Source organism: Pipra filicauda, unplaced genomic scaffold (assembly GCF_003945595.2).
Source record: "Pipra filicauda isolate LSUMZ 115617 unplaced genomic scaffold, ASM394559v2 scaffold191_size1418713_pilon, whole genome shotgun sequence".
NCBI classification, from domain to species: domain Eukaryota; kingdom Metazoa; phylum Chordata; class Aves; order Passeriformes; family Pipridae; genus Pipra; species Pipra filicauda.
In genome coordinates, this window is record NW_024104300.1 from 843,735 (window position 1) to 871,612 (window position 27,878).

General features: G+C 39.2%; 1 protein-coding gene across 6 annotated transcripts; it reads left to right on the top strand.

Moving 5' to 3' along the window:
- Positions 1-27,878, top strand: SLC28A3 (solute carrier family 28 member 3). Of its 6 annotated transcripts, none has more exons than XM_039380295.1 (18): positions 1-93; positions 366-518; positions 1,627-1,726; positions 4,310-4,372; positions 6,429-6,618; positions 8,526-8,670; positions 10,029-10,142; positions 11,589-11,666; positions 16,643-16,723; positions 16,963-17,043; positions 17,727-17,852; positions 18,147-18,277; positions 19,063-19,231; positions 20,860-21,057; positions 23,688-23,769; positions 24,544-24,642; positions 26,247-26,370; positions 27,685-27,878. In XM_039380295.1, the coding sequence occupies exons 4-18, from the start codon at positions 4,327-4,329 to the stop codon at positions 27,785-27,787; spliced, it is 1,767 nt and encodes a 588-aa protein (XP_039236229.1). In that variant the 5' UTR covers positions 1-93; positions 366-518; positions 1,627-1,726; positions 4,310-4,326; the 3' UTR covers positions 27,788-27,878. The 6 variants fall into 6 exon arrangements, with proteins under 6 accessions (XP_039236229.1, XP_027577362.1, XP_039236227.1 ...); XM_027721561.2 differs by having other exon boundaries at positions 1,627-1,709; positions 4,310-4,401; XM_039380293.1 differs by having other exon boundaries at positions 1,627-1,709; positions 4,310-4,401; positions 27,690-27,878.

The following is a 27,878-nucleotide window of genomic DNA, read 5'->3' on the forward strand; positions in this document are numbered from 1 at the left end:
GGAGAAGAGAAGGCGTTGGGAAGATCCCACTGCGGCCTTTCTGCACTTAAATCTGGCTTCTAAAAAAATGGGGGAGAACAACTGTTCATAAGGGTAATGATAGGACAGTGAAGAAGGGTGGGTTTAGATGAGGTATCAGGAAGAAATTATTTACTATGAGGGTGGTGAGGCACTGGAACAGTTTGCCCAGAGAAGTTGTGAATGCCCCATCCCCAGAGGTGTTCAAGGCCAAGCTGATTGAAACTTTGAGCAATCTGATTTAGTGGAAGGTGTCCCTCCCCATGGCAGGGAGGTTGGAACTAGATGATCTTGTGGTCCCTTCTAACATAGGCTGTTCTAAGACTGTGGTTCAAATCTTTTCCTAGCAACTATCTGAGGGCTTTCCAGGACTTCCGGCAGCCCCTGCAGCAGGAAATCCAGACAGAATGCAGGGGCCAGGGCAAGGTCTGTGGTGGGCCTTGCTTTCCACAGCAGATTGGGGGATGGAATTAGAGACAACAGTGACAGAAAAAGAAAAGGTAAACCTACTTGCAGATTGCCACTGTTCCAAAAGTGGCTGGGGGTACTGTGGGCCGCTCCTCTCAAGAGGGTAGAACATGTCCACTCGATCAGGCACCCTGGTGGTGGCCGGGCACTGTGGGGCAAGCAGCTGGTCATGCTGCCCTGCCACAGCATTCAAAGGAGGAGGGACGAGCGTGGCACCCAGGGCCCAGCTGGGTACACCGCTGTCTGAATGCAATGGTCACCTACCCTGGGTCATCAGCCCGTCCGTAGGCCCCACCATGAGCATGGAGGGCTGTAGCTGTAGGACAGGGGCTTTCCCTGTGCCCTGCTGGACAGTGATGGGGGAAGTAACGTAGTGTGGGCTTGGCAGCCCCCATGGGTGTGCCAAGGAGTTTGGGGGAGTTGTGCTGCTCCTGGCCACCTCAAGACAGTCTTCAAACAGGGTGGATGTCAGCCTGTAGTTGCTCAAAAGCTATAATGTGGCCAGGCTTACGTGGATTCAGATAGCAAAAATCTATTTTCCAGATGAAAGTGCACTATCTGGCCAAATTTTGTGTTTCTGCTTCAAAGCCTGTGGATGATAGCTCTCTTTAAAAGATTGTTAGTTATTATCCTTTCAGAGCAGCTTTTCTTAGGAGAAAATCTCTTCGCTTAGTTAAATTTTTTAAACAGTAAGCTTCTCTCAATTTAACCATTATCTTTACACAAAAGTTCCATCCATATTGAAGTTTGGAATGTCTACATGAGGTGCTGGGCAAGCCGGCTAAATAGCAGCTCTGCTGTCCCTACCTGCTGCTCTGCAGCTCTTGCTTTTTGCCTCTCTGCAGTGGTACTCTGTATGGGACCCCACCCTCTTCAGCTCTGAGTAACACTGGTATGTCTTCCCCCTTTTATTTCCCTTTTGAAAACGGTGCGGATGGCTTGAGAACGTTCACAGCTAAACACTAGGTTTGCCTGATACTGGTCACAGAGTTGGTGGCAGACAAGAGAGCTGGAGCCATGCACACAGTGCAGACTAGAAACTTGAAACTGCTTCAGCAATGTGCCAGTTGGGATGTTTTTTATACCTTGTTTAACAAGCATGCACCCCTCTCACGACCTCAGCATGGATCTGTTTTCCAGGGGGACGAATACATCAATATTGAGAGTGATCTGCTTGAAAACAAATGTGCCTCAGTAGATGATGAGCAACCACGCTTGAAAGGGTATGCATTACAAATGAGTAAGTTTTGCACTCACTTCATCCTGGCCTAAGCAAAAAGCTGCTAGTGTTTCTGCTTCTGGAGTGACAGCTCTAAATTTCACTGCCATACCCCTATGCTGCATATATGTTTGTATCACCTAGCAATTTGTGTAATACAGGAACACAGCATGTTTAAAATTATTATACCTTACAACTGACGTGGGTGATTGTGGAATTATCCTTTTAAAACTTTGCAAATTAAAGGAGCAGTATTTTTAATTTTTGTACAATAACTACTTTCCAGCATTTCCATAACAGTTTTTTAAAGTAAGGTCTCTTTAAAACACAGTTAAACAGTGGTCTCTTTCAGAAAGTTAAAGATTCACTATTGTCTTTCAGTTTGCATAGTCATTTACCCTCATGCAAAATAAGAACAGAACAGCTGTGGGAAAAGCCATTTTGATGGAGCAAAATTATTACACTTCCTTTGCATTGTTTCCAAGTGACCACAGAGCAAAAACATACATCTACATTTTACTCGAGGATTACGTTTTTTGATTTTTTGCCTTTTTTTTTTTTTTTGAGAAAACAAGAAACCCTCTATAGAAGATACAATACTTAAAATTATATTTTGATGTAGTTTTCTTGTATTTTTTTTCTCTCATGCTGAATCTTCATTTGTGTTATTATCTTCTGTCAATGACAGATAGTACTGAATAGCCTGTGGTCTGAGACAACCCCTTTGAAAGATCGGTCTATTGATAACGATTCACTACAAGTGCAAGGTGTTAACATTCACTTCTGGAGTACATGTGCAATAGAAAATAGATTTCTGAGTTGCAAAATGCAAACAAGAATAGTTTTGGCATAAACAAATATTTCATACTAATGTGCTTAAGTGAGATCTGTTTTTTCAACATCTTCGGTTAAGTAAAAGCCATCAGAAATGTGTTGCATTTCAAGACTCAAGGATCAGCTTTTAGGAAATAATATTTCCTTAGTAAATTAACCAGATTTCATAAGGAAGATTTTTTTTCTGTCTTCTTTCAGAAGGGAGCTGCATATTTATGACATATGTCTGGATATTTAAGATCTTTTGGTGCCAAAAGACCACCAAAGTGATAATAGCCTAAATTAATAAAACAAAAAGTAGATATATTAAAGCAAATAAGAGATTACAAGAAATTCTAATCTGAAAGTAACAATTTTAAATCCCAAAGGACTCATAAGTAGCAGTAACAGATAGTAGATATTATTTTTTTTTCTCTTGGTTGGTAAATGAGCCATAAATTTCATAAAGTAATTGGCTTTGTCATGCATCTGTCTCTCATTTCTCCTTTTTTTCTTTTTCTGTTGTGTCTAACCTCTCTGCTGAGATTGGATAGATAACCTAATGTTCTTATAAGTTAAAAAAAAAGATGCTGTGATTTGTGAAGCAACAGGAATTCTCAGAACTAAACTTGAAACATCAAAAGCAATCACAATTTCTGAGAGATTGTATAACACTTTTACTGCTGAAGGCAAGTGTTCCTGCTCTATTATTTTGAATGCTGGTATGAATTAAATTAATATTACTTATTCCACCCGAAATTAATTTAAATTTAATCAATTTTGTTTTAAGTGCAGAAAAGAAGGGTATTTTTTAATTTTGGTATGCATCAAACTCCAGCTGCATCTAGTTTCCAAACAAGTAGAGTCTGGATAATTAGTATTTCTAAATATAATGTTGCTTTTATAGAATGAGGGTGTGAGACACTGCTTCAGAGATGTCGTTCTAAAGCAGTGCCTCTGAGATGACAAAGGTACAGCTGTGATTTCTTTTTCAGCTTGCACAATATGAGGATGTTTATGTAGCTACAGCTTTCATAACTGAAATACATCTGTATCATCAGCATACTTATAATTGGAAATCTGTGTTGAATTAACTCCATTAACTGCTATTTCTCTAAATTTCAACCTCCTTCATGAAATCACTCTGTGTTACGTTTATTGAGGTGAGGAAATAAAGAAAGTGAAACACATAATAGTTGGAAGAACTGATACTAGAGCAGGATGTTCAAATATAACATAATTTTAACTTCCATGAGCTGATGAGGTGAAAAGTTAATGTAATTCACAACCAAATTTTCAAAAATCCAGAAACATCTATGCCTACTGTAATAAGGTTTTAGGTGGATATTGGTTATTTTACACAAAAAAAAAATGCAGCCTTAGGCCTTCACAGTTGTGGCAACCCTACTGCTCCACATAGTAGTGCTGGGCCAGTTGTATTAACAGACTTCATGGGTCTATTAATGGGCCCAGAATCTGTACCTACCTTAACAGACCTCTTCACAGAACTGCTGCACATCAGGGGCTAGTGGAACTGGCCTGCTGACTTTGACCTACTGTAATTAACGGATTGTCCAGTTAGATTTCTGCCATATTTTCTTTTTTACTTGTCCAACATCAATCCAAAGAAGTCTCGCTCAAAGGGCACAATTTTGTTTGACACCCGGGGAGCCAAATTTAACCATTAACAAGTTCCAACTGCAGTGGAGAAATTTTGACCAACTTAACCCAATTTTCTTCTGCAAAAGCTTACATTTTCTGTTCTTCATTATTTTTTTCCTATTTTTCTAGGCAATTAGAAAAGAACTATGATAAAATCTGTGAATTTTACAAGAAACATAAAATCAGAATTCGGTATGTGATCTATGGAATTTTAATGACAGGTACAGTATATATTACACTCAGGGTTGCTGAAGTTTTATTTATATGTGTGCTGGTTTAAGAGTTAACCAGCAGGGGAAATGAACTCAACTCAAAGGAGAGATTATAAGTCAGAATAACAATTTACTAAAATAATACAGTAAGTACAATCATACAAACAAACAATTGGTCTTAACCCACAAAACCCAAATGTATAACCCAGTACCCTGGGGCATGAACAACGTGGTGTTCCTTGGGCCCCGCTTGAGTCCAAAGTAAAGGGAGAGGGGAAGAACCTGCTGGTGGGAGAGCTGTTGCAGTCTGGTCAAAGTGGTGATTGGAGTCCAGTATAGGGTGGTGATCCAAGTCTGTTTGAGAGCGATGAGCCGCAGTCCTTCTCTGGATCCCACAGAGTGGTTGAAAATGTTCCAAGACTCCAAGATTATATATCCTGCAGTTCAGGCAGGAATGCTCAGCACTTCCCTCAGGGCGGGGAGTTCCACAAAGGGTGTGAGGACAGGAGCATCCTCCTATCTCACAGGCCTCTTAACACCTAGTTTATAGCCTGAGGAGTCAGGCTCTATGGGCAGATGGTGTAAATGGTTCATTGATAACAGTTTCTGGGAAATGGCATGGAAGGCTATAGAATACACAGTTTTGGGTTACACCCATACCCTGATGAACTGGTCTCAGTTGTCCTAACTAGGACAATATGCCTGCATGAGATTATAGGCTGTGCTTGTCTTCTATCTGACACAAAAAACTCTTGTCTGTCTTTAAAAACGCATTTCAAAGGAATTAAAAGTGAATTTAGTACCAGAAAAAAACTACAGATTGCAAAACTTCCTCTCATTTCGAAACAAAACCCACAAATCTTGCTAAACTGCTCCTCTGGCATGTTTCCACTCTGACTAACAATTATGTTCGTGATAGCAGGATAGTTAAGTCTTTATGTCTACTCCACTGCCAGCTGCCTCCAAAATTACAGTTTCAGGAACTTGCCCAAAACTATGAAATCACATTAAAGAAAAGAGTCAGGCACCAAACAGGACTAAACTTAAGTCAGTAGGAGTTTTCTTTTCTGACCTATATCATTCAATGTCCGCAAAAAATGTTTTTCAGAGGAAATGTGTTTATGACAGCATGCACTGAAGAATCATTCAGATATTCTTTCTCTCTTTCCTAATTAGCCAGTAGGTTGGTTTGTTTCACCAAGTTTGTTTTTGTGATTTTCTTACAGAACTGAAACACATTGGTGAGGTAGGCACCAGCATACCAGAAAATGGTTATAAAAGCACTGTTTGCATGCTGTCTTCATAACATCAGCTTTTCTTGCTTTGTCATAGTACAGGCATGTTATGGCTCAAGAGTACAAGTGGGTGCTAAGGATATGTCAGGGTTACATATAGTAATTACACAAAAAAACAACTTGCCTTACAAAAATAAGTAGTCTTTCTTCCTTATTTACCATAGACAAAATCAAATTATTATTTACAAGAACTGAATATTTCTTTGGCCAGCATATATCAGCAATGAGACTGCCAAATGACAAATAATTTCACAGCTTTTTTTAAGAAGTAAACTTCTCTTTTAAGCTTCACTTTTAAGACTTAATTCAGAGGGCCATCAAATCAGTCAATGTACATATTTCCAGGGTTTTTTTCTAGTTTTATTGGATACAGTCATTCTCTTATGAAAGAAGGAATGAGACTCATGCTCTTAATTCACAGTTTTTACACAGGAAAAAGAGGTTCCGTGTTTTTCTTTGTATTTAATTTTCTCAAGTGGTTAACATGTTTGATATGAACTTGGCCAAAGCATATAATCTTCTCTAACAGAATGAAAGCCATCTTTCATATCGTGAGCATACTGCATCACCATTTACAAAAGCAAAAATTTTTCAGTATGTCGGCAAAGAGTCAGAAAAGCACTGAAAAGATCAACATGGGCCTGACTTTAATCACATCCTATAAATTTAAGATTTGATCCTTATGATTTGTTTTCAAAAAGACCAACCTAACGGATATGTATATTCTTGTTTCTGTGACAGCATACTTGGCAATACTTATTGCAGCCTGCAGCTTGAAATTTCAGAGAGCCTTGCCACTCTTTATCATCACTGTTGTGGTCACATTCTTCATCTGCTGGGATTTTTTAATAGCTAAGTATGAAGACAAAATTACTGTATTCTTTTCCCCTGGAGAAAGATATCTGAAAAAACAGTGGTTTTGGCTGAAATGGTAAATATTAATTACTTTCTATTTTTGTAGAAAAACAATGCATTAGTCAAGTTACTCCTATAGTTTTATTTCAACTTACACCCACAGGGAGATGGGTCAATCATACAAATTTCAATAAGATCACAGAATAATTCATATTTTCCAGTATATGGATATCAGACACACCTTTAAGTTTGAAATGCAGTAGCTAGGTATCGAAAATCTTGACATAAAGTGTACAAAAATACCAAAGATTGAGATAGGACAAGTTTGTAGTTGGAAGAGAATACATTCACAGAAGTTCAGGTATGTTGCATTCACTCTGCAGGCCAGAAAGTGCCTCACTGTCATTTGTTTGGAGAACTGTTAGGTTCACAAAAACCTTAACTCTAACATATGCAGACTGCTAATGACTGGAGCGTGTTACCTAGTCACTGTTTTTCCATGTATCCCCATAACAATTTTTACTTGGCCTTCAGGAATCAAAACATGCCAGTCACAATCAGTGTCATAATAAGGTCATATAACCTTAATTTGGGATGGTAGACATTCATCTGGCAGATAAATGGTAGATAATTAAATCTGGCAGATGCTTATTTCAAGTATTCCTGAGCACGTATCAGGAATGTTGAAGTTATCCCTGGGAAAATGAGGAGCCAAAGGAGCCTTGTAGACTGAAAAAAAGACCACATGAAATATCATTAAAAAGGAAAAGCAAACTGGCCAGCTGCATTCTATTTCAGCTAGGTTACTTTCTACCTGAGAGAGAAAGAACTCTAAGGTGGAGTCATTCTCAGTTCAGGAAAATGTCCCATCTTATTCTCAAGATTTAAAAGTGGTTTTGCTCAGAAAGGTGCTATAAAGATTGTGATCCTTCTGCTCAGGAGTCACATTAGAGATCAGTCACAGAGACACATGTCCATTAGGCAATCTGGCAGCCTCTTTGGGGGAAGGAGCAAAAGGAACAGGAGAGCCCCAGGTAGCAGATGGAACAAACTGGGGGCAGTAAAGTGCTGTATTACCTGGACTGCAATCCATATCACAGATTAAGTGCTTAACCATATTCCTCCAAGAGACAGAAAATCTCTCAGGTGTAGAAAGTGCTATTCAGCTTTGCAGTGGCCAAGTTATTTTGTGGAGTTAGCCTGCAACGTTTTTTAATCAAGGTCTAAAAATGGATTTTGGGTGTCCATTTCTGAAATCAGTGGAAGCTAACTGTTAGACACAAGTAGCATTAAAAACTTTGGACTGTGTTTATTTTTTCCCTCTATATATGGGATGATGTATTTTGCTGCCTTTCAGGCTGTCATTGTGGTAATTACCTTCAATAAATAAGTTGAACATGGTTTTGTGATAGTAGGGACCATAGAAACACTGAAACACAGATGTACACATGGCTCTCATCATTGTTTCTGATACAGCTTAACAGACTACATCTGGTTACAGAGAAATAAACCATTTATAACCTGCTCCTCGATAGTGTTCTTCATAGACTTGCCAGTTAAATGGCACGGTGCAATTTGTCAAAACCACAGCCTGTCTTGCCCAGAGCTAGGGAAAGATTCAACAAAGGAAAGGAAGGAAGGGAAAAAAGAGGAGGATGGAGTGAGAGAGGAAGATAGCACACTTCGTTTAATAGAAATAACATCCAGACAAGAATCACTCATGCTTTATTGAATTTTCCTCTGGGTTTTTACTCTGGCTTGAGGAACCCTATTGGAGGACGCTTCTTTGGGATGCTACCAAGTGATGTTGTTGTTAGAGGTGCATCAGCAAAGGCATATTCCTGCTTGTGTAAAGCCATATGTTTCAGTCTACAACATTGCACAGAGAGTTCATTCACAAACAGAAATGTAAGTGTTGTGGGTAGGGAAAGGGAAAGGAATATCTGGTCTTTTTCAGGATGTCATGATGCTTTTTTCCCCCAGGGTGTTGCGTGCAGCTCTTATTATAACTGTCATCTGCTGGCTCATCTTTGACACAATGGAACAGGGATCCCGCCAGCTAATCTCCTTTGGTGGGCTTGTGATGTATGTTCTCCTGATGCTTATCTTTTCCAAATATCCAACCAGAGTGAGTATTTAGTCCATGCTGGCTCTTCTGGGATTTTTTTATTCAATGTCTCAAAACCTGTTCCCCTACCCGAGCACCAAGTTTAGTAAGAGTAACAGATGCTTACTAAAATTTAAGTAAAAATTTAGGCTTGCCCCCTACCAAGTGATGTATTTAATTTCTGAGGCACATAATTTTGCTCTTGGTGAGTATGTGAGGGGCTGTACCAGCATCTGCCTCTCATTGTTTTGGGAAGCTGCTGCCCATCTTTTATTCCAGCTCTGTTGCGGGTTGGAACACATTTGCTCCTGGAGAGGTAGGCCTTCTCCACATTTTCACCCACAGGAGCCTCACCACAGTCCTCTGGACATGACAGGTACTTATTTGAGGACACTAATTAACATAAATTGCATGGAACTGAAGACACGATTGCCTTGTATAGCTCTTAATCCCTCACAAGTTTGCTTCCCACTGCAAACTCAAAAACTGAGGCCAAGTGGAGGTCTTCACTTCTCACTCACCTGTTCCCATAGGCTGGTCAATGCCATTTATTTTAATCTTCCATCAGAGATGACCACTCTGTTCTGCTGTGGTATTACAAAGGGCTTAGTTCAGTCACCACAACTCCCACCTCAGCTTGTACTCCTGTGTGCATGCCTCACATACCAGTTCATGCTTTTGTCAGTCATATATCCACTGTCCAGGTCATGAAGTTTCACTGACACTTTCCACCCTTCTTGCATCAGTGCTGAGACTTCCTTAAAGGGTGAAGTCCTCTCAGCAAGGACTAATGAAACTGTCCTATTCTCTGCAACTGCTGCTATCTCCAGCTGAGGTGCAAACTACTCCAAATGCATTGTGCTCTCCCATGAGTCCTCATTGCACCTAATTGATTTGTATTATTCAAATACAATCTGAGTAAATTAGAATGCCATTTCAACTCCTTGTCTTGTAAATAATTTGACCAAATTTTCACAAACTGAAGATGTTTTCTGAGGCAGCAGAGCAGGAATCTTCAGTGTAGTGAACTGAAGGAAGGAACTGTAGAGGAACTCGTCACAGGCAGCCACAGTTTTTCTTACAACTGCCTTTATATGATGAATCACAATATAAGACTGAGTAGTTCTCAAGTATCAAAAGTCTTTTAAGCTGGGAAACAGAAACAGAGTTGAAATTACCCAAGGACAAACCCTGTAACAAAATCTCCTTATTCTCTGTCCAGGTATGTGAAGATCCAAGTCCATTACAGCCTGGTTTAGCAGCTGCTCCTATCCTACAGTATAGTCAGACAATCCCCTTGCCTTATTTTAATAAATGCCTGAAGTAAATTATTATTTATTTAAATAACAAACAGTTTCTTTATTTTTTTGTCTATCTAGGTTGCTTGGAGACCAGTACTTTCAGGAATAGGAATGCAGTTTATTCTTGGGCTTCTTATTCTGAGGACCAAAGTGGGTTTTGATGTATTTAACTGGCTAGGCATTCAGATCCAGGTAAGCTATTGGGCAAAATCCTTACTTTTTTTACTATAATTTTCTGTCTTGAGACTCTTACATAACAGTCAGTCTTTTCAAGGATCTGTTCCCTCCTGAATATTTTCTCCTCTTAAGGAAGACTGGGTTCTCAGAATGGTAATTGACTACCTGAATTCAACTTTCTCTTTTTTTTTGTCCAGTTAATACAAGCCTTTCACTGGGGGACAGGCTGATGAGTAATGGCCAGAATGACCCTATTACTTAATGGATTTATCATCCTTGAAGTTAAAACTTGCATCCTTAAAACATAAAACCACTGTTGTGCCAGGGCACTCATAGAAACTCTTTAGATGTGGCCCAACTCCAAAGCACCCTTGCAAATAAATGTGACATGCTGAAAAGCCTTGAAGTTTAAGGCAGAACCACTGTTGTCTTCAGAGTAGCAGCAGTCCTGGCATGAGGGACATTTCATAGTCCTCATGATATACAAGAAAATTAATTTAACTACGTACAGGTGGCAAAATCCACATCTGCAAGCAGAAAAATATCTCTAGAGAGTGGATGGGATCTGTCTGTAGGTATCCCTGCAGACATAAAGTTTTTTTAAAAAGCCTATTACTGTAAAGTAATGAATATCCGAAACGTAGATCAGAGAGTACCCACTGAAGGACATTCAGACTTTTCACCCCAGGGATACTCTTCTCACAGCTGCTCTTCACAGGTAATTAAGCACATGTAAAGCAAGACAGTGCAGAATGTACTGTCTCTCTGTGGAAGCAAAGGCACAGGTCTGACGTCTGTCTAATCTGCAAGCAGTGGGAGTCATCTGGGTTTTGTCACCAGGTTCTCAGTCTCTAACTGAAGCAGTTCTGGTGCTCCCTTTCATTAACGTCATATGGCTTACGGTTGCTCCTGTCAGAACTCATTACTATAGCTGTTATAAACTGTACTTTAACTCCAGTTTAAACTGTATCATTAATGCATATGTTGGCATCAGGAGTATAAAAACATAACACTGGATCTAAATTAAAAAGTAGATTTCTTTAGGTTAGCTTTTAGGTACTCCTTCCAAAACTCATTGCTTCAGCCATTAAATCTCTATTTTAAGCTGTATCATTTTTGCACTTACTTGCATGATGGAGCATAAAAATGCACCACAGTGTTGGGATGAAAAAATAAATGTTTCTTTTAGTTTACCTTATGGCCTCTATTGTGTTGGGTACTCAAGGAATTCGTGCCCTACACCCTTGCCATTTGCCTATATACCCTGAAGGAGACTGCACTCTTACTAGAGCAGGGCAGAGGCCCTCAATTCAGCCAGACTCAGTCAATGAGGCCTGGATTCATATAGAGCACAAGCTCCTTGGACTTCACCGGATCTCTGCAAGACAGCTAGCGATATGTGCTTAGTTTTTGGCAGGTTCCAAGAGCTTATGGCTAATTTCCTTTGCTTTCTGTCCTTAGACTTTTCTGGAGTACTCTGACACAGGTGCCAAGTTCGTGTTTGGTGAAAAATATAAGGATCATTTCTTCGCTTTTAAGGTGAGACAGTTTTTATACACCCTGCATGTGGCAGACAGACAACAGAAAAAAGGAACAGTATAGCTGGGAAATAAATTTATTATATGTCTTGTGGTACCTGCGTAGTCACCAGAGGAATCAGCTAAGAGGAAAATTGTTCCTTACTATGTGACATTCTGAATAGAAAATTTGGGAAGCCCACAGGAAGCCTTTCACTTAGTGCTATACACTGAGTTAGATAGCACTTATCTAGTCCAATTATAACAACATATATTGCATGTAGACAGAACCTTGGGATATCTTTCTACAAGGAATAGCTTAAAAGGCTTTACCTGGCTACTGACAGAAATATTATCTCCGGCCTATCTTTCCCATCTCTCCATGAGTAAAAGTGCTATACCATGCTATGTTGTCATCCTTAAATGCTGTGTAGAACAATGTCTTACAGACATTGCCCCCGCAACAGTGGAAAGCCTTGATATATATTTATATATACCTGGTAAAAGAGATAGAAGCTCCTCTTGCATAACCAGGAAGAATTACATTACATTGTGCTATTATTACATTAGTAAGATCCCAGGGAGATTTCCCAGTTCTCTCCCTTAGAAGACCTTGCTGGGAAACTGCTGGAATACAGTTTGTATGCTCTGTGCTCTCTAATCTGCACCAGCATCCTTCCCGGTTTTGCTTCAAGAAGTAACCCATGCCATAATACCTGCTTAGGCTGGAATCAAAAACATATAAAACAAAAAAAAACGCAAACCAACCCCAATAAAAAAACAAACAAAAAAACTCCCAAACACGAGCAATTAATCAATACTTACTCAGAGATCATTCTTTTGATGTTTCAGAGACCTGACCATGGGCTTACATTATTTTCACACTGAAAGACACCAAGAAAATAAAACTCATGAGTTGATTTTCAGAGCTGCATATGTCTAGGAATATATATATATGGTAAACAGAGTGGCAGACAAGTGCACAGCAATACCAAAACATCCTCCATCTGTTCCTTCTGTAGAAAGGGAATTCTCTCTTCCAGTGACAGTGAGCGACAGCCAGCCTATTCTCTCTTGAAACACTTTTCATTTATTTACACATTAAGATGGTCCAAAGTGCTTTTTTTGTGTCTTTCAGATATTTTGTGAGGTTTGCATGTTACTCTTGAGCTCTCCAAATCTTGCCACAAGATATTTCAAAGCATCCTTCAAAAAAGAAATGTCTCAGTATTGGCTTAACTCTTGAGAGAGTAGACAAGGGATAGGGTATGTCTTCGCAGAAAACAGAGTCCAATTGTATCCATACTGTATCCTTAACAGTATGCAGGGACATATCAGTTTTTGCTAACTTAGGTGGACATTGTTACCAGAGCAGACACAGCCCATATGTGCATATGCACACCCGTATGGGTGTTCAGGCCAGCACCACTAGAACCTTTGAGTACCTGGTTCTGGAAGCACTAATTAGTCATAAATGCATGAATTCACATGTATAAACTGGGTTATTTTAAACGGATATTTGTGAATGTAGACACAGAGTTTCAGAGTTCTGAAAAAAAACCACACTTGCCCACATAACCAAGCACACCCAAGTACTTAAGCAGTTGGAAAACCCCTCTTAGTATTAAGTCATCTATCCTGTTGACTATGAAAGGCAAAGTTTGCTTCGAGCAAGCAGGAAATAAACTTCCTTTCTGCACCAGGAGGATTATGGCTCCCTGAGAAAGGCTTTGCTTTGAAGGTCAAGTTTTAGGAGTGTATGAAAGCAGGATGTTCCTTAAACAACACTAGTAACTTCTTCTTTTAAGGAAAATAAGAAAAAAGACGAACACCAAGCCACAAATGGGAGGGGGATTTGAAAGCAGCCACCAGTTTTAACTCCCTGCTCTCCATGTAACATTCATTGTAACCATGATCTGGAAAGTAGTTCTTTAGTAAGGTCAAATCTTACTGCAGAATTGACAGTAAACAGGAAATAATCCAGTTCATAAAACATACTGATTAAAGAATTTATTTTCTTAGAGGTTGTATTTTGGGAAGCACAAACTGTAACATTTGTAGGTCACATAAATGTAATTCTAAAGAGCTCTTTGATTACCATTCTCCATTGAAAGGCTGTGCGATTTTTCAGAGTGCTCATTAAATGTATTCATCCATTAAAACTTGACTATTTAAAGGTATGTAGTACGTATCAGGAGCTGTACATACTGAAGACTAAACTTCTACTTGAGTTAGTTCACAGAGAAAAATGCAATTGTAACATTTTAAGCAAGCAGTTATAACTAAACTACAGGACCCATACAGAAACGTGCTAGACCTTTTGGAGGAGTCGGCTTCTGCTACAACTAAGGTCCATCTGATTTCCTGGTCATACTTTTTTTTTGCAGTTCTCTTCTCATTTTCTCTCAAAGTTGACAGCTGTCTCCACCTGCAGGTTGTAATGGCGTGTGTAGATGCAAATTAAATGTGAATTTTTTCATGGCAGAAGCAAGTGGAAGACAACCCCATCATGAGCCCCTGTTCAGAGTAATCATAACTTTGAGGTAGACTTCATGTTTTATAAAGACAAGTGCTTTATCCAGGAATGACTCCAACCACAAAACTGGAAAAGCGTGTTCTAATGTTATCTAAAATATTTTCAGAGGAATGTGGAGAAGGCCAAAGGATGCCAACTGTCACCCAGTGTTGGCAGAACATTGTGTTCTCTCCCCTTCCGCTGAAACAAAAACACAGCTCTCAAACTCGAGAGCTTTTGCTGTCCATTTAGCTTGAAAGATGGGAGGTCACTCACAATTTTTGCCATCAATCAACTAGAGAGAGTTGACCTTTGCCTATCTGCCCGCTGTTTCTCCAGACCCATTTCAATACACACATTGCATCAGGATACACACGTTGTGCCAGGATATGGATCTGGCTGGGAGTGAGATGCCTCTTTGGTTAGCACAGGCCTAGAAACAGTGAAGGGAAATGGCAGAAGAGAAAAGGCAAGGGAGAAAGATATTACTTTTACTACACTAAACTTTCTGCTATTACTGCATGACAAACTATCCTGAGAGGATTGCAAAAAGGATCAGAGAATCAAACTAGAGAAAGGAGCCTTTTATTAATTTATTGAACAGCACAGTGACAGCGGTTAATTGCACTCCATCCTTTCAATGAAAGGTTCTGATCATCTAAATCGAGTTTCCAAAAATTTGTCAAGACTGTTGATAGTACCAACTCTCCTCTAGAAAGGCACAGCTTCTATTTACTGTGAAGTTCTGAAATAACGAAATGATTTGCTCTTTTTCGTTCTATTACTTGATTTTACGTTAAATGCGTTATGTCATTAGTGAACAAAAATGAAAGCTTCTTAGTCCTAGTGGTACTGTTCTAACTGTAACTAATCTGTCTTACTAATTTTGGATCTTTTGGGGGGATTTTTCTTCCTGCTGTATAGTAGAATAGCAGTGGTGAGGTCCTGTAATATGAGTTTTATTCAGAATGAAAACCCAATACATTTAATAACCCATCAGACAGTGGGTTAGGCATTCATATGATTCTTTTAAATTATATGTTGAAGGGAAACATTTTCCCTTCAGTCTCCAATGAAAGAGATTTATATTCACTTTTTGTATTTAGGAAGTATATACCTTTAAGCAGATTCTGTCTCTGTGTACAGTTAGAGAGTTCTTGAATATTCCACATTGGCATTACAACGAATAGTGTAAATACCACAGAATAAAAGAGGATTTTTCTATAATCTTTTATTGAAAGGCATCTACACAGGCTAAGGAAGCTGCCTTTGATTCTATGAAAACAAGTCAATTACAATTCCAATTGAAACCTCTTCAACTTTTGCTTACACAGCAATCTAAACTGTGTTTTTTAAAACACAGATATAGAGATGATGGTTGGGGTGGGGTGGGGTGATGGTTGATGAAAAACTCAGCATGACCTGGCAATGTGCACTCACACCCCAGAAGGCCAACTGAACCCCTGGCTTCATCAAAAGGAGCATGGCCAGTGTGTGGAGGTAGGTGATTCTCCCCATCTACTCTACTCTTGTGAGACCTCACTTGGAGTACTGCATTCATTTCTGGTATCCCCAACATAAGAAGGACATGAAACTGTTGGAACCAGTGGAGGGTAAAGTCATGAAGTTGATAAAAGGACTGGAGCACCTCCCCTACAAAGATAGGCTGAGAAAGTTGGGGCTGTTCTGCCTGGAGAAGAGAAGGTTACATGCAGATCTCATGACAACATTCTAGTGTCTGAAGGGGAAAAACAAGGAAGCTGAAGAGAGACTCTTTGTCAGGAACTGTAGTTATAGGACAAAGAGTAATGGGTACAATTTGAAAGAGGGGAAATTTAGGTTAGGTAGTATTAGGAAGAAATTTGTTACTGTGAGGGTAGTGAGATACTGTAACAGGTTGCTTAGGTAGGTTGCAAATGTTTCAACCCTGGTAGTGCTCAAAGCCAGGTTAGATAAGGCCTTGAGCAACCTGGTCTGGTGGGAGGTGTCCCTGCCCGTGGGAGGGATGGTTGGGACTAGATGATCTTTGAGTTACCTTCCAACTCTTAACATTCTACGATGCTATGAGAAGTAGAGCTCTGAATTCTACAGCACGGTAGCATTGTACATATTTCTGTTAATGGTTTTCAAAATCGAATTTTTATATATCAAAGTCTTTGTAAATGCTATTGCCAAGTAGTGCTTGGACTGACCTAAACATGGTTATAAACTAATGTGTATCATGTTAAACCAAACAGTTTCAAAACTATTGCAGCACTGTTAAAAAACTATGTAGATAAATGAAAATTAGTTAATTCCAGCACAAACAACAAGTCTAGAAGGTTAACAATTTTATGGCATATGTGTAAGCTAAATGACAAGTTTTCCGTAACTGTAAGAACATTTTGAAAACATGACTCACTTTTTCAAAAATCAAATGGCCCACAGAATCAAGGAAAGGAAACCACTCTAAATGTGTTAATGATTTTGTGTCTCCAAATCAGGTACTGCCCATTGTGGTTTTCTTCAGCACAGTAATGTCTATTCTTTACCACATTGGATTCATGCAGTGGCTCATTGGAAAGGTATGAATTTTTGCCAGTAGGTACTCATTTGGCTACTGTGGGACACTTTTTGAACACATGCAGAGGAACTGTAGCATTGACCCTGGCCAAGCTGCTCAGGGGTAGACGTGAAAAACAGTTGTTATCTTTAACCTGGAAATATCATAACATGTCTCAGAAGTCTTAGATTGATACGATTAAATCTAGAAGTGCATGGAATAGGCAGATTAAATTTTTATTTCTTTTTTCAATCATTTTAGGTTGGTTGGATTATGCATGTTTTCATGGGGACAACACCTGTTGAGTCTCTGGTAGCTGCGGGTAACATATTTGTGGGACAGGTGAGTTGGAGTATAGAAAAAACATCATAACACAATATTATTGAAGGTAGTGAAATAGTGCTGTTCACTGAGCATCTGTGTATTAAAAAAAATTTCCTATGACTCCGCTACAGCAGTACTGATGGTTGATTACAAAATTCCAGTGTGTTAGTATGTTGACAGTAGTGCAAAATGGAGTGGAATTTGGAAACCATATGTTTTCCCAACAGAAAGTCAAGCATAAATGTAGGTTATAGATGTCCATTAAAATGACTACCAGGCTACGAAGGCTATGATAGCTCCAAGGCTATGAAGAAACAACAATTTCGGGTGGTTTTTTTTTAATTCAGAAGGCAAGTGGGATGAAAAGAAGGCATGCAAGGCAGGCAAGGACAGGAGAGAAAGACGATGCAGAAAACTAGGATTCGATGCTAGCAGTACAAGGCCTTAGCCATAAAAGCAGGAGGCAGCACCTAATAGACCACTTAAATAGGAAATCCATTAAACCCACATTTACAACACTGTCTGTCCCAGGGTTCAAAGTGAAGTAGAAAGATCACCAAGTAGAATCCAAGCCCAAAAGCAATATTAGCATGATATTTAGCAGTGGTTCGTCACTGCTCATTTTTCTGCCCTGATAATAAAATAAATTTATGGGCTTTTATTGGGAATTTCTGAATTTGATGCTTGTTTTTCACTTCCAGACAGAGTCTCCTCTTCTAGTGCGGCCCTACTTACCATACATCACCAAATCTGAACTCCATGCAGTCATGACAGCAGGATTCTCAACTATTGCTGGAAGCGTCTTAGGAGCATATATTTCTTTCGGGGTAAGACAGAGGAAAAGAACTGGAAAATATATGATTTGTCTGAAATCTTCTAAGTATAGAAGTCCAGCTAAAATGCTTTGAAAGTATCTCTGTGTCATTCCCACTGGGCTTTTTGTCCCTCTCTGAAGAAATTAATCATAAAAGTCCTGTCTTCTTTTCTTTATGAGCAATGTGAACTTTTTAATGAACCCTTGTAGAAAAATCATCTGAATGTCTGAAAATTGTAATTGCTTTCCTTCATGTTTGCACTTCATGTGGTTATCACAGAGTATTTTCTGTCACCTGGAATTCTAGGTTTCCTCCTCCCACCTACTGACTGCTTCTGTCATGTCAGCACCAGCATCATTAGCCACCTCCAAATTATTCTGGCCTGAAATTGAAAAGCCTCTGGTAACTCTGAGAAGTGGCCTACAAATGGCAAAAGGGTAAGCTGATCTAGGCTCTAGTTAATCCTAATATTAGTGCAAAAATGAGATTTGGAAAAATCACTGTTCACACATAAGCTTTAGGGGGACTACATAGTAGGTCTGCAAGCAATAAATTAATTACACACTAATATACTGCAAATGGTTGATTTGTGAATTCAGGTGTAGTGTGCCCAATGACAATGTAACATATGGAGGTGTCACATTCCGTCTGGACAGACAGTAAACTCTCCAGAGAAAGAGGGAAATGCCTACCTGAGGTGACCCACCAAGAGGTTTTCCCACTTGTGACATTGCTATCTTTCTTTTGTAATGAATCTGTTAGTGCAAACATGCAAAACCAAAGGTGGAGCAATCATTTCTGCAACATCAGCGAACTTGTTGCCCATCTGCAGGGAGACTTAACTGTCTTAAGAATGACAGGCAAAGCAAAAAGGCTTGTAAGAAGCTGTTCCTGAACAGCCCAGGCACCTCTGCAAGGGGTGCGTGTAAGAAGAGCAGTGACCACTCCCTCATCCTAGCAGTGCCACAGTATTAAGACCTGATCCATATCTTGCCCAACCCCGACCATGTCAGAGAATTCATCCTCAAGGCACCACAAACACATGCTTCAAGTGTCTGCCATGAAGATTGACAGCAAAAGCCTACTCCATCTCATCATTGTTTTCCCTATGAGTGAACAGATAACAGATAGACTTCTAACCAAGTGCACATACCCTTTAGTTCTATTATTTATTCTTGAATTGAAAAATGTTCATACTCTTGTTTTCTCTTCATTGACAAAGTGACTCAAAGAATCTGCTGGAAGCAGCCAGTCAGGGGGCCTCTACCTCCATCACTCTGGTAGCAAACATGGCCGTGAATCTGATCTCCTTCCTTGCCTTGCTGACGTTTCTTGACTCAACCCTTTCTTGGCTGGGCAGCTTGTTTGACTATCCACAGCTGAACTTTGAGGTATGGTCTCCAGGTTCCTCATGCAGCTCACATACACGTATAATTTATCTTACTCAAATAGCCTGTGTAGTTTTGTGATGGTTATTTTTCATTGTTGTATTGCTCTTTAATATGATCCAAACCCATATGTTATTTGTATGTACTGAAAGATGTCTTAACAGTCAAAGTAAAATTATTGCCATGTAAGTATTTCTGTAGCTATTACTCTATGTATAGTCTCCCTCTTTGGTGTTCTTGCTAACCCTCATGGTATGTTTACACAGAGTATGCTAACACCTACCTCCTCTGACTTGACAAAGCAGCAAATCTGTCAGGTACACACTGGATAAGCCATTAACATCTTCAGCTAAACATTAAAGTAACTTTAGCTTCAGAATCCCATCAAACCCTTAATGTTCATCAGGTTCACTTAGATGGGGACACTGGGACAAGGCTGGACTTGTATGAACCCACATTTACTCAATACCACTTAGTTTTCAACACAATCTAAAACTGTATCCAAGTCGCTCAGCTGAGCAAGCAGTTTTCAAATAGGACTTCTGTTTTAACCTAGGTCAATATGTCATTTTTGACTCAATGCAACCATCTTGTTCCAATGGTTTTGGGCATTTTGTTTTGCAAGACTCTAATAGAGCCCTGCGTTAAACATGGATATAACTTGTGATAAAGGTGCTGCAGAAGTGAATAGGCACTCAAAACAAATGTGGCTTCATTAATATTAAGATAGTACCCTGCAGAGCTTTCACAGATATCTCACTGCACAGACACTTACAATCAAGGAAAGGCTCTAGTACGCATGCCTCAGCCCTCGTGAAAGGACTGGTATTTTATTAACTGCTGGATAGTGTAAGATTTGGACAGGTAGATAGTCCACGAGGACCTGAGTTGCACAGACATGATGCATTCAGCCATCCTTCCCTTTTGAGAGACATTAACCTCTAGTCCTTTTAGGGTAGAGAAACCAGCCAGGAATAGGAACTGCTTAAAGACCTCTTTTACATTTGCTAAGGACTATCTGACCAAACCCTTTCACAGCTGGAGCTATTTTTGCTTAATATAAAAATAAGCTGTACTGCAAGATGGGATTTCTTTTTAAATTTGCATAATACTTTTAATGCCAGGAAAAAAATGGTACAGCTTTAACTGTGTCAGATGCACAGCTTTTATGCAGAGACAACTCTTCTGTTTACACCAGTTGGAGTCCAACCACCTGGTAATTAAGCACATTCATTAACATTTTTGATTTAATCAGGAGAAGAATTAGACTTCTCAGTTTCCTTATCAGCTCCTTTAACTCAATATTTCTTCTTTGCTTCAAACACCATGCCCAATTTAAAGCCATTATTGGGAAAAAAAGGCACAGAAACGTTTGTTTTACTTTACATGTAAAATTAGGGACATACCTAATAACTTTTTTATATCTAGATTTTGGGTTAGTCTTTTAAAAATTACTCAAGCGTACCTTACTATGGAAAGATCTTCCAGCGGTGTTGGCAGTAAGAATTCAAAGCCAATTCTTCTCCACTGAAATAAAACCATCCTCACTGGATGTTTAGAGAAGTTATTGCATGCCATTGTTCTTTGACCAGCTGTATCTTTTGACATGGTTTGTTTTATATATTCCACAGAACATTTGTGCTTATGTCTTCATGCCATTCTCTTTCATGATGGGAGTAGACTGGGAAGACAGTTTTATTGTCGGTGGCCTACTAGGTTACAAAACTTTCTTCAATGAATTTTTGGCTTATGAGCGTCTTTCAAAACTGATTCACAACCGAGAAAAGGGTGGAAGCATGTACATTAATGGAGTGAAACAGTATATGACAGTAAGTAACATTTTCTGTTCTACAGATTTATTGGATCTAATACCTCAATGTTGAAACTCAACTTATTTTTTAATATAGGCATAAAGTGGTCGCATATTACTCTAAAACGTGTCCTTAAGTGACAGAGATCAATTATGAAAGTGCACTATTGCTTTGTGAGGCTGCTAGGACTGTCATCACACTAGCTGTCTCAAACCAACATAGAAACAGAAGGGCATAGTTTTGGCAAACATATCATGTCCCACAGACAGAGGCTGTCTTCAAGGTAAGCTTCTTACCTGATTCTTAGCTAGCACTTTCCTGTGAGCTACTGTCCTAAGAAGAACTTGGGCAAGAACTGGAGGATCCTCCTGCCCTCAGAGGTTTGCCCAAGCATTAAACTTGAAGAGAGACATCCAGCAAGCTTTAGCAGATGTCATTACTGGCACACCTTTGCTGGAGGCAATTGTCCCCTGTGCAGAGGGCAGTAATAAAAGATATGTATTACATGGCATACGCTTCACTTGCCACACTGACTCCAACCAGTCTGTTTCAACTACCACTGAAAGCTAGTTTACATAAAGACTTCCAGCCAAAGCCTTGTCCCACCTCTCACTGGCAGTCCACGCAACAGATACATAACCACAGTGCACTTAGGAAGGCTGTGCTAAGGGAATCCAAAGTGTGTGCACAGGGCCAAAGGTCATGCAGTGATCAAAGCTGATCAAATCTTTGCAGCCATGACTGCTCCCCCACCTGGCACCCACATGCACAGCCTGTGCTGAATTTGTCCTAAGCACAGGCAACAAAACCCATGATATCCAACTTTACACCTGCATTGGCCTTCTTTCCTGAAATCAAGACAGATTATCACTAAGAACCCTTAATTATAAAGCATTTTATACAGCTTTTAATCTTCTTTTAATCTGGTGTGATGCTGTGAATACCTCTCATATTAAAAACAAAAACCGTGTCCTCGACCACTTGCATTCCTGATTATCAGGACATATTTCACATGTGGAGGTAGAAAGATAGAAGAATAGATGGTCTGATCAAATATTCACACCCTTGCCTGACCATCCATTATCAGTGTTCCTGGAAGGATCTTTGTTGTGCCCTGCTACAGTTGTGCTTCATTCTGCCTGGGGAATATGGCTCTGAACTTCTGTATGTGTGAATAAGGGGTTTTTTGGTCTGGAAGTCAGCCTTAGAATGCAGATCCTATGAATTCTATTTCACTTTTTTTTTCTTTTTCTTTTTTTTTCTTTTCAGTAGGATGTCATACAGAACTTCCACATTCACTTTTTATACCTGTAAAGAGCTGTATTAGCTTCCATGATAAAAAGGTCTGATATATAAAAATAATTTTGATTTATAATGCTGGTAAAAATTGCCCGGTAACCATTATAATTACAGCACAAAAGTTCAGGTGAGAGTGTGCTTGACTTCATTTTTAATTTCTCTTCAGTTTCAGAGCTCTCTAATACATCCTCACACAGATAATCACTCAGAGTGAACAAACAAGTGTCCTCACCTGAGTCAGTAATTACGTGGTTTCCTGTTTTCAGAGAAAATAAAGTGTAAATGAAAGCATGGAAATCACAGCACACAAAGCTTTTTCTAGGAAAACCTGGTAGAGTGGGTACTTGAGAAGCATTTTTCTGCATTTGTGCAGATTGATTGAAAGTATCTACAAACTGATGTTCATAAAAGACAAATTAAAACAGAGAAACTTCTAATAAACAGGAAACCTGCTAGAATACTCACACGTTTTCAGCTTTAGCCTAAAACCCTATTCCTATATAGCTTAAACAAGAATTCAGAACTGCCAAGGGAACAAAACATTTACTGAGATACGTTGCCCGCTTTCTCAAAATGTTTGAACTATATTTATCTGAAGTTTTGCAAGGTTTGTAGCCTGATTTCACCTGAAGTCATTCTGTGTCATGTCAGGGGTCCCTCCGTGGAAGCAAAGGCCATCCTAACCTCATCTCTCATTTGAGGTCCAGGTTGAACAGGTGTTACTCAAGGGGAGAAAGATGGTGGAAGTCAGTAAGGAAATAAGCTGCTAAAGGGGATTCCAAAATCTTAATGTCCCTCTCTGCCTGTTAACACATCACAGTATCACTGTCTAGGAGACCAATTTCCCTTCTATGCCCAGGGTGGAACATGCACAGAGCAGCTTTGTACATAGAGTCCTCTGCTTGTTCAGGGACAAAGTAGTCAGGGATGCATACCAAAACTTGAGGTTTCAACAGACTATCATGGAGGCATCCAGCTATGAAGGAGCAGCTGAGTTATAGCTCTCTGACTCATACTTTCAGAAAGCAGCAGTTAAATTTCCACTAGTAAGATAAGATTTTTTTTTGTCTTTAATTGCTATTACTAAATTCAACAAGACACAACAATATACATGAAAATAAAAACATCACATGATTTGTGAGTTCTCACATGGGCAGTGGGTATAAAAGCCATCAACTTCCAGCAAGAGAATGAGCCTACCTTTCTGAAAGCCATTACTTGGGGCAGCAACCAAGTGAAATTGAGGAATTTTAGTACTCGGAGCCCTGAGCCACAATGCCATATTTTCAGACCCTTGAATCAGCACGAGCTGTTTCAAACAACTGAGAGGGTATGTGTTTGTTTTCCAGGTTCGCTCTGAAGTCATTGCCACCTATGCTCTTTGTGGGTTTGCCAACTTCGGCTCGCTGGGACTGGTAATAGGAGGCCTGAGTAAGAACCTCTCTAAAAGACAATTTCTTTGGCAAGCAAATCCCAAGGAAAACACCAGAAGGAACAGGCTGTGGGTGAAGCTTAGCAACATTAGGAGCTGAGGTGCTGCTCTGCTAGCACCTAACGTTGCATGGAAGGGGTCCCAGAGGGGCATAGGCTTTGAGGTGGAGGTACTGGGAGAGGTGTTGAGGGCAAGGGGAGGGAACTAAGCCTTGCTAACAGTCCTCCCTCTTTAGCCTTCAACCATGAGCCTGAGCTACTACAGCTCCCTTGAGCTTCAGAAGGAGCAAACTGTTTCAGTAGTATGCTGATTTGAAAGATGAAGTTGTCTGTTTCCCGTAAAAATGTTGCATATATGGAAAAAGAAAAATTAAAAAAAAAATTTGAGTTCCTCACAAGGCAGCTGGAATTACTGGCAGCCTTCTTTTGCCCTGAAGCCCAGTGGGCTCCATGATGCCAGCAGTGGGAGAGCATGGAGGAGCAAGACCCAGCCACAGGACCAGACCCTTCAGAAGGGCACCATCAGCAGCACAGATGTACAAGCTCCCAAAGCAAACAGAAGTCACCATTTTATATACAGGCCGCCTTCTTAACAGAAGAGCCAACACTGGCACTTGGCCTTCAAATAACCCACTAAAAAATGTCACACTTTTTCTCCTTGTTTTCCCTAGTTCAAACTGCAGGGTTGGGAATTCCTCTTGTAGTGAAAAAGCTGACAGCTTAATCTTCCTTACATATATTTCTGTTTGACACACACTTTATTTTTCTTCCTAGCGAGTATTGCTCCCTCAAAAAAGAAGGAAATAGTTGATGGTGCTTTCAGAGCAATGATTGCGGGAACTGTTGCCTGTTTCATGACAGCCTGTGTTGCAGGTAGAGTACCCAGCTTTGGTGTCCCCTACAATCAGTGACCACCATGTGGCAGTGCATCGGTACCAGACTACACAGAGCTGGGCAGCCCCTTGTCACTCAAACACAGGTGTTTTTGGGCTTGGCAGGGTTAAAAGTCAATATGAGATGAAAGGTTCCTGAAAACTAGAATAGGAAAAGATTTTAGTTCTTCCATTATGTCTTTTTGCCTTTTTTTTTTTTTTTTGGTTAGTTTGTGCATAACACGACTCATATGCAAAGCTACAGAAATAGAGAAGTAATTCCGGAATAGAAACAGAAGAATTAGAATGAAGGAAGAGTGTAAAAGAGAAAGAGGGAAGCTGAACAACTCTTTGTCTCAACACTAAATTGATATTTAGGTTGATATTATTTCCACAGGGAACCTAAGTTAATGAAACAGAAATGGGACTCAACAACAGATCCTTAATTTTTGAAGTCTCACCTTCAAGCTGAGGGAAGAGTCACAATGCAACAACCATTTTAGGGGTAAATTATAAAGAACATAATATTAATGATTCCAAAGATTTAATTAATTGATCAGATATGATTCAATAGATAAAATTTATCTCCATCATTTAACAATCACTTTTCCAGCTCTCTTCCCTGAGTATGTAGCTGAAAACACCATGGCTGTGTCTACCACAAATTCCCTATCCCTTTTTGATCACCGTATCAACAGAAACATACACATTTTAAGGATAAGCCCACACTGTTTTCTGAAGCTTACAGAACTAGTACACTTGAAATGTCTTTAGTCTCACAGCCATCCATAGTATTTTAACACATGACACTGCTCTGCATATCTGAGGAATCAGGAAGACCTACTAAAACGTGTCATTTCATGATACTGATCTTAAGAATAATATTGTGAACAGCCACTGGGAAAATCTTTCCAAAATAATAAAATCTACTTTAGAAAGAAAATTGCATTCCACCCACTCCTGCCATGGCAAATGCTTTCCTTATACCTAGGAGAAGGTAGAAGAGCCAAGCAACTTCTATTACCCCAGTTCTGACAAGAACATACTAAAAATGCGTCCGAGTTGCACAACACTACATGAGTTGTCACTTTCATATCCCGTGTCTCCGTTACTGCAGTGAGTGCTGATATTACTGTTTGCAGAAAAATTTCAGGAATATCTATGAAAGCGAACTATCTCAATTTAAAACAAAATAAAAGGTTCTGTATTTACTTGCACTGCTAAAAATGCAACATAGCTCCATTTTAGTTAATGAAAGAACACTGATGCAGCAATGAGAAAGCCATTACCATAACTTTTAGTGTAATTAAAAGGGGTAAAAAGCTAAAATGGTTGAAGTGTAACAAGTTACTGTAGTTTAATTTCTACATATAAAAAGTGAATATATTTTTGGGTTTGTTCCTTAATCCAGTTCTTTAAAATTATTCAGATTTTTTCAAAATCCCACAATTAGAGGTTTTTAATCTTACACCTTTACAGAACCATCTCAAATGGTGACTTTTTATCAAACAAAATTGTTCATTTCATCATGCCCCCATGACTCACATCCCTGTGTCTTGTCTTCCTCTTCATTACTCATGAAGAAAATTGCTACTTACTTCACAGGAATGCTGACTGTCTCCGATCTGGAAGTTCCTTGCCACATCTTATTAGGAAATGCCTCCAACTTCACAGATTTCCCTGTCAAGAGCATAAAGCTAGTGGAATGTTGCCACCGTCTCTTCACTAGGTATTAAGGAACTCTTTATCCTCTGTCAGCATAATTTAGGGAGCTCATATATTCTCTGAAAACCTTTTTTTTTATGTTTTTGGTATTTTGGTTTTTTCCTTGGACACCTGTTTCCCATGAACTCGCATATTTTAAACAAATGAGTATTTTAATGCTGCTGAATTGTTTACCTTTTCTTGGGGAACTTTTCTGTTACAAGACAAGCACAGACGGAACCAATACACAACTCAAAATATCTTTGTTCAATCCTGAGCTATCCAAAAGACTAAAGATAGCTTATCATACAAAGATTCAGTGGCCTAGTTCTGGTTCATCTCAAATATTGACAAAAAGATAAATATTTGTACTAGCATAATGTTTTAACTAGACACATCACCCTGACTGCCTGTTTGCCACAAGAGTTTTCTGTGGAAAGAGGTACCTTGTTTCATTTACTTGGTACCAAGATTAGTAGAAACTTGAAATTTCTTACACTGTTTAACTCCTTTTGTTAGGAATCAAAATTCCAATTCTAATTTCAGGGGTTTTTTTTTCTCTATTATTCTTTTGACAGGTATATTTTTTCCTTCTGTGTCTTGACATAATATGTATCTTTGAGCATGGGCATATACAATGTGTAAAGTCTTATCTTTATGGTAAAATTTTTAGATTTCAACTATTCACAAAAATGTAGTATAAAAAATTACTCATGGTAGTATCAAGACCACCAGCTTCTGCCTGAACATCAGTACTTGAATATCACTTCAAAGAATTTCTGTTCTTGCAACCTGATGTTCCAAAGGAGTTTATCATGACACTGAACCATTGTAAAAAATTATTACATAGTAAAAATCATCTGTAGGTACATTCCATCATTTTTATTTCTTCATTACTCCAACTTTTGTGCATCACACTGATTTTAAGTCTAACAGGTGGCTACAAAAACAGGAACCTGCTCTATTTTCAGCAGAATCAATACTGAGCAGATGCAAAAACATTTAATGGAGGAGTGGCGCCCTCAATCATTTCAGTTATCTAGGAAGATATAGCAGAGACATGAAGACTTTGTACAGAAAACCATGCATTATCCTCATAAAAAGAGAGAATATCTGGTCATGGTACTTGGCTGGTGCTTGGAAAGTCTTCTCTATTTCATTTCTCATGAAAATTTTAACACATTTAAAGTGCTTTGGAGAAAGTGTGTCTGCCTGTGTGTATGTGCATGTGTGTGTATGCATATAATGCAGAGAAAAAGAGACAAAAATTCCCACTAGAATATTCTGTGATTCTGTGAAAAGGAGTTTATCTGATTTCTGCTTTTATCTCCTTCCCCAGTGCAGATCATTTGGAGAAGATCTTTCCTGAGGGAAACTACAGTTTGAGTTCCTGGAAAGTATGTTGCCAGATACTGGGTCAATCTGCTTCTAATTGTACTTAGATTAAGTTCTAATTTTTTGCGGGGGATAGATTATAAATAAGAGTTGTGTTCCTTAGAAGAAAGGAAATAAAAACTTTCCTTTGTAACAATG

Coding starts and splice junctions, on each gene's coding strand:
- SLC28A3 (XM_027721561.2), top strand. CDS start 426: ATGCAGGGGCCAGGGCAAGGTCTGTGGTGGGCCTTGCTTTCCACAGCA. Junction 1,710..4,309: donor GAGCAACCACGCTTGAAAGG/GTATGCATTACA, acceptor CTATTTTTCTAG/GCAATTAGAAAAGAACTATG. Junction 18,278..19,062: donor GGCCTACAAATGGCAAAAGG/GTAAGCTGATCT, acceptor TCATTGACAAAG/TGACTCAAAGAATCTGCTGG.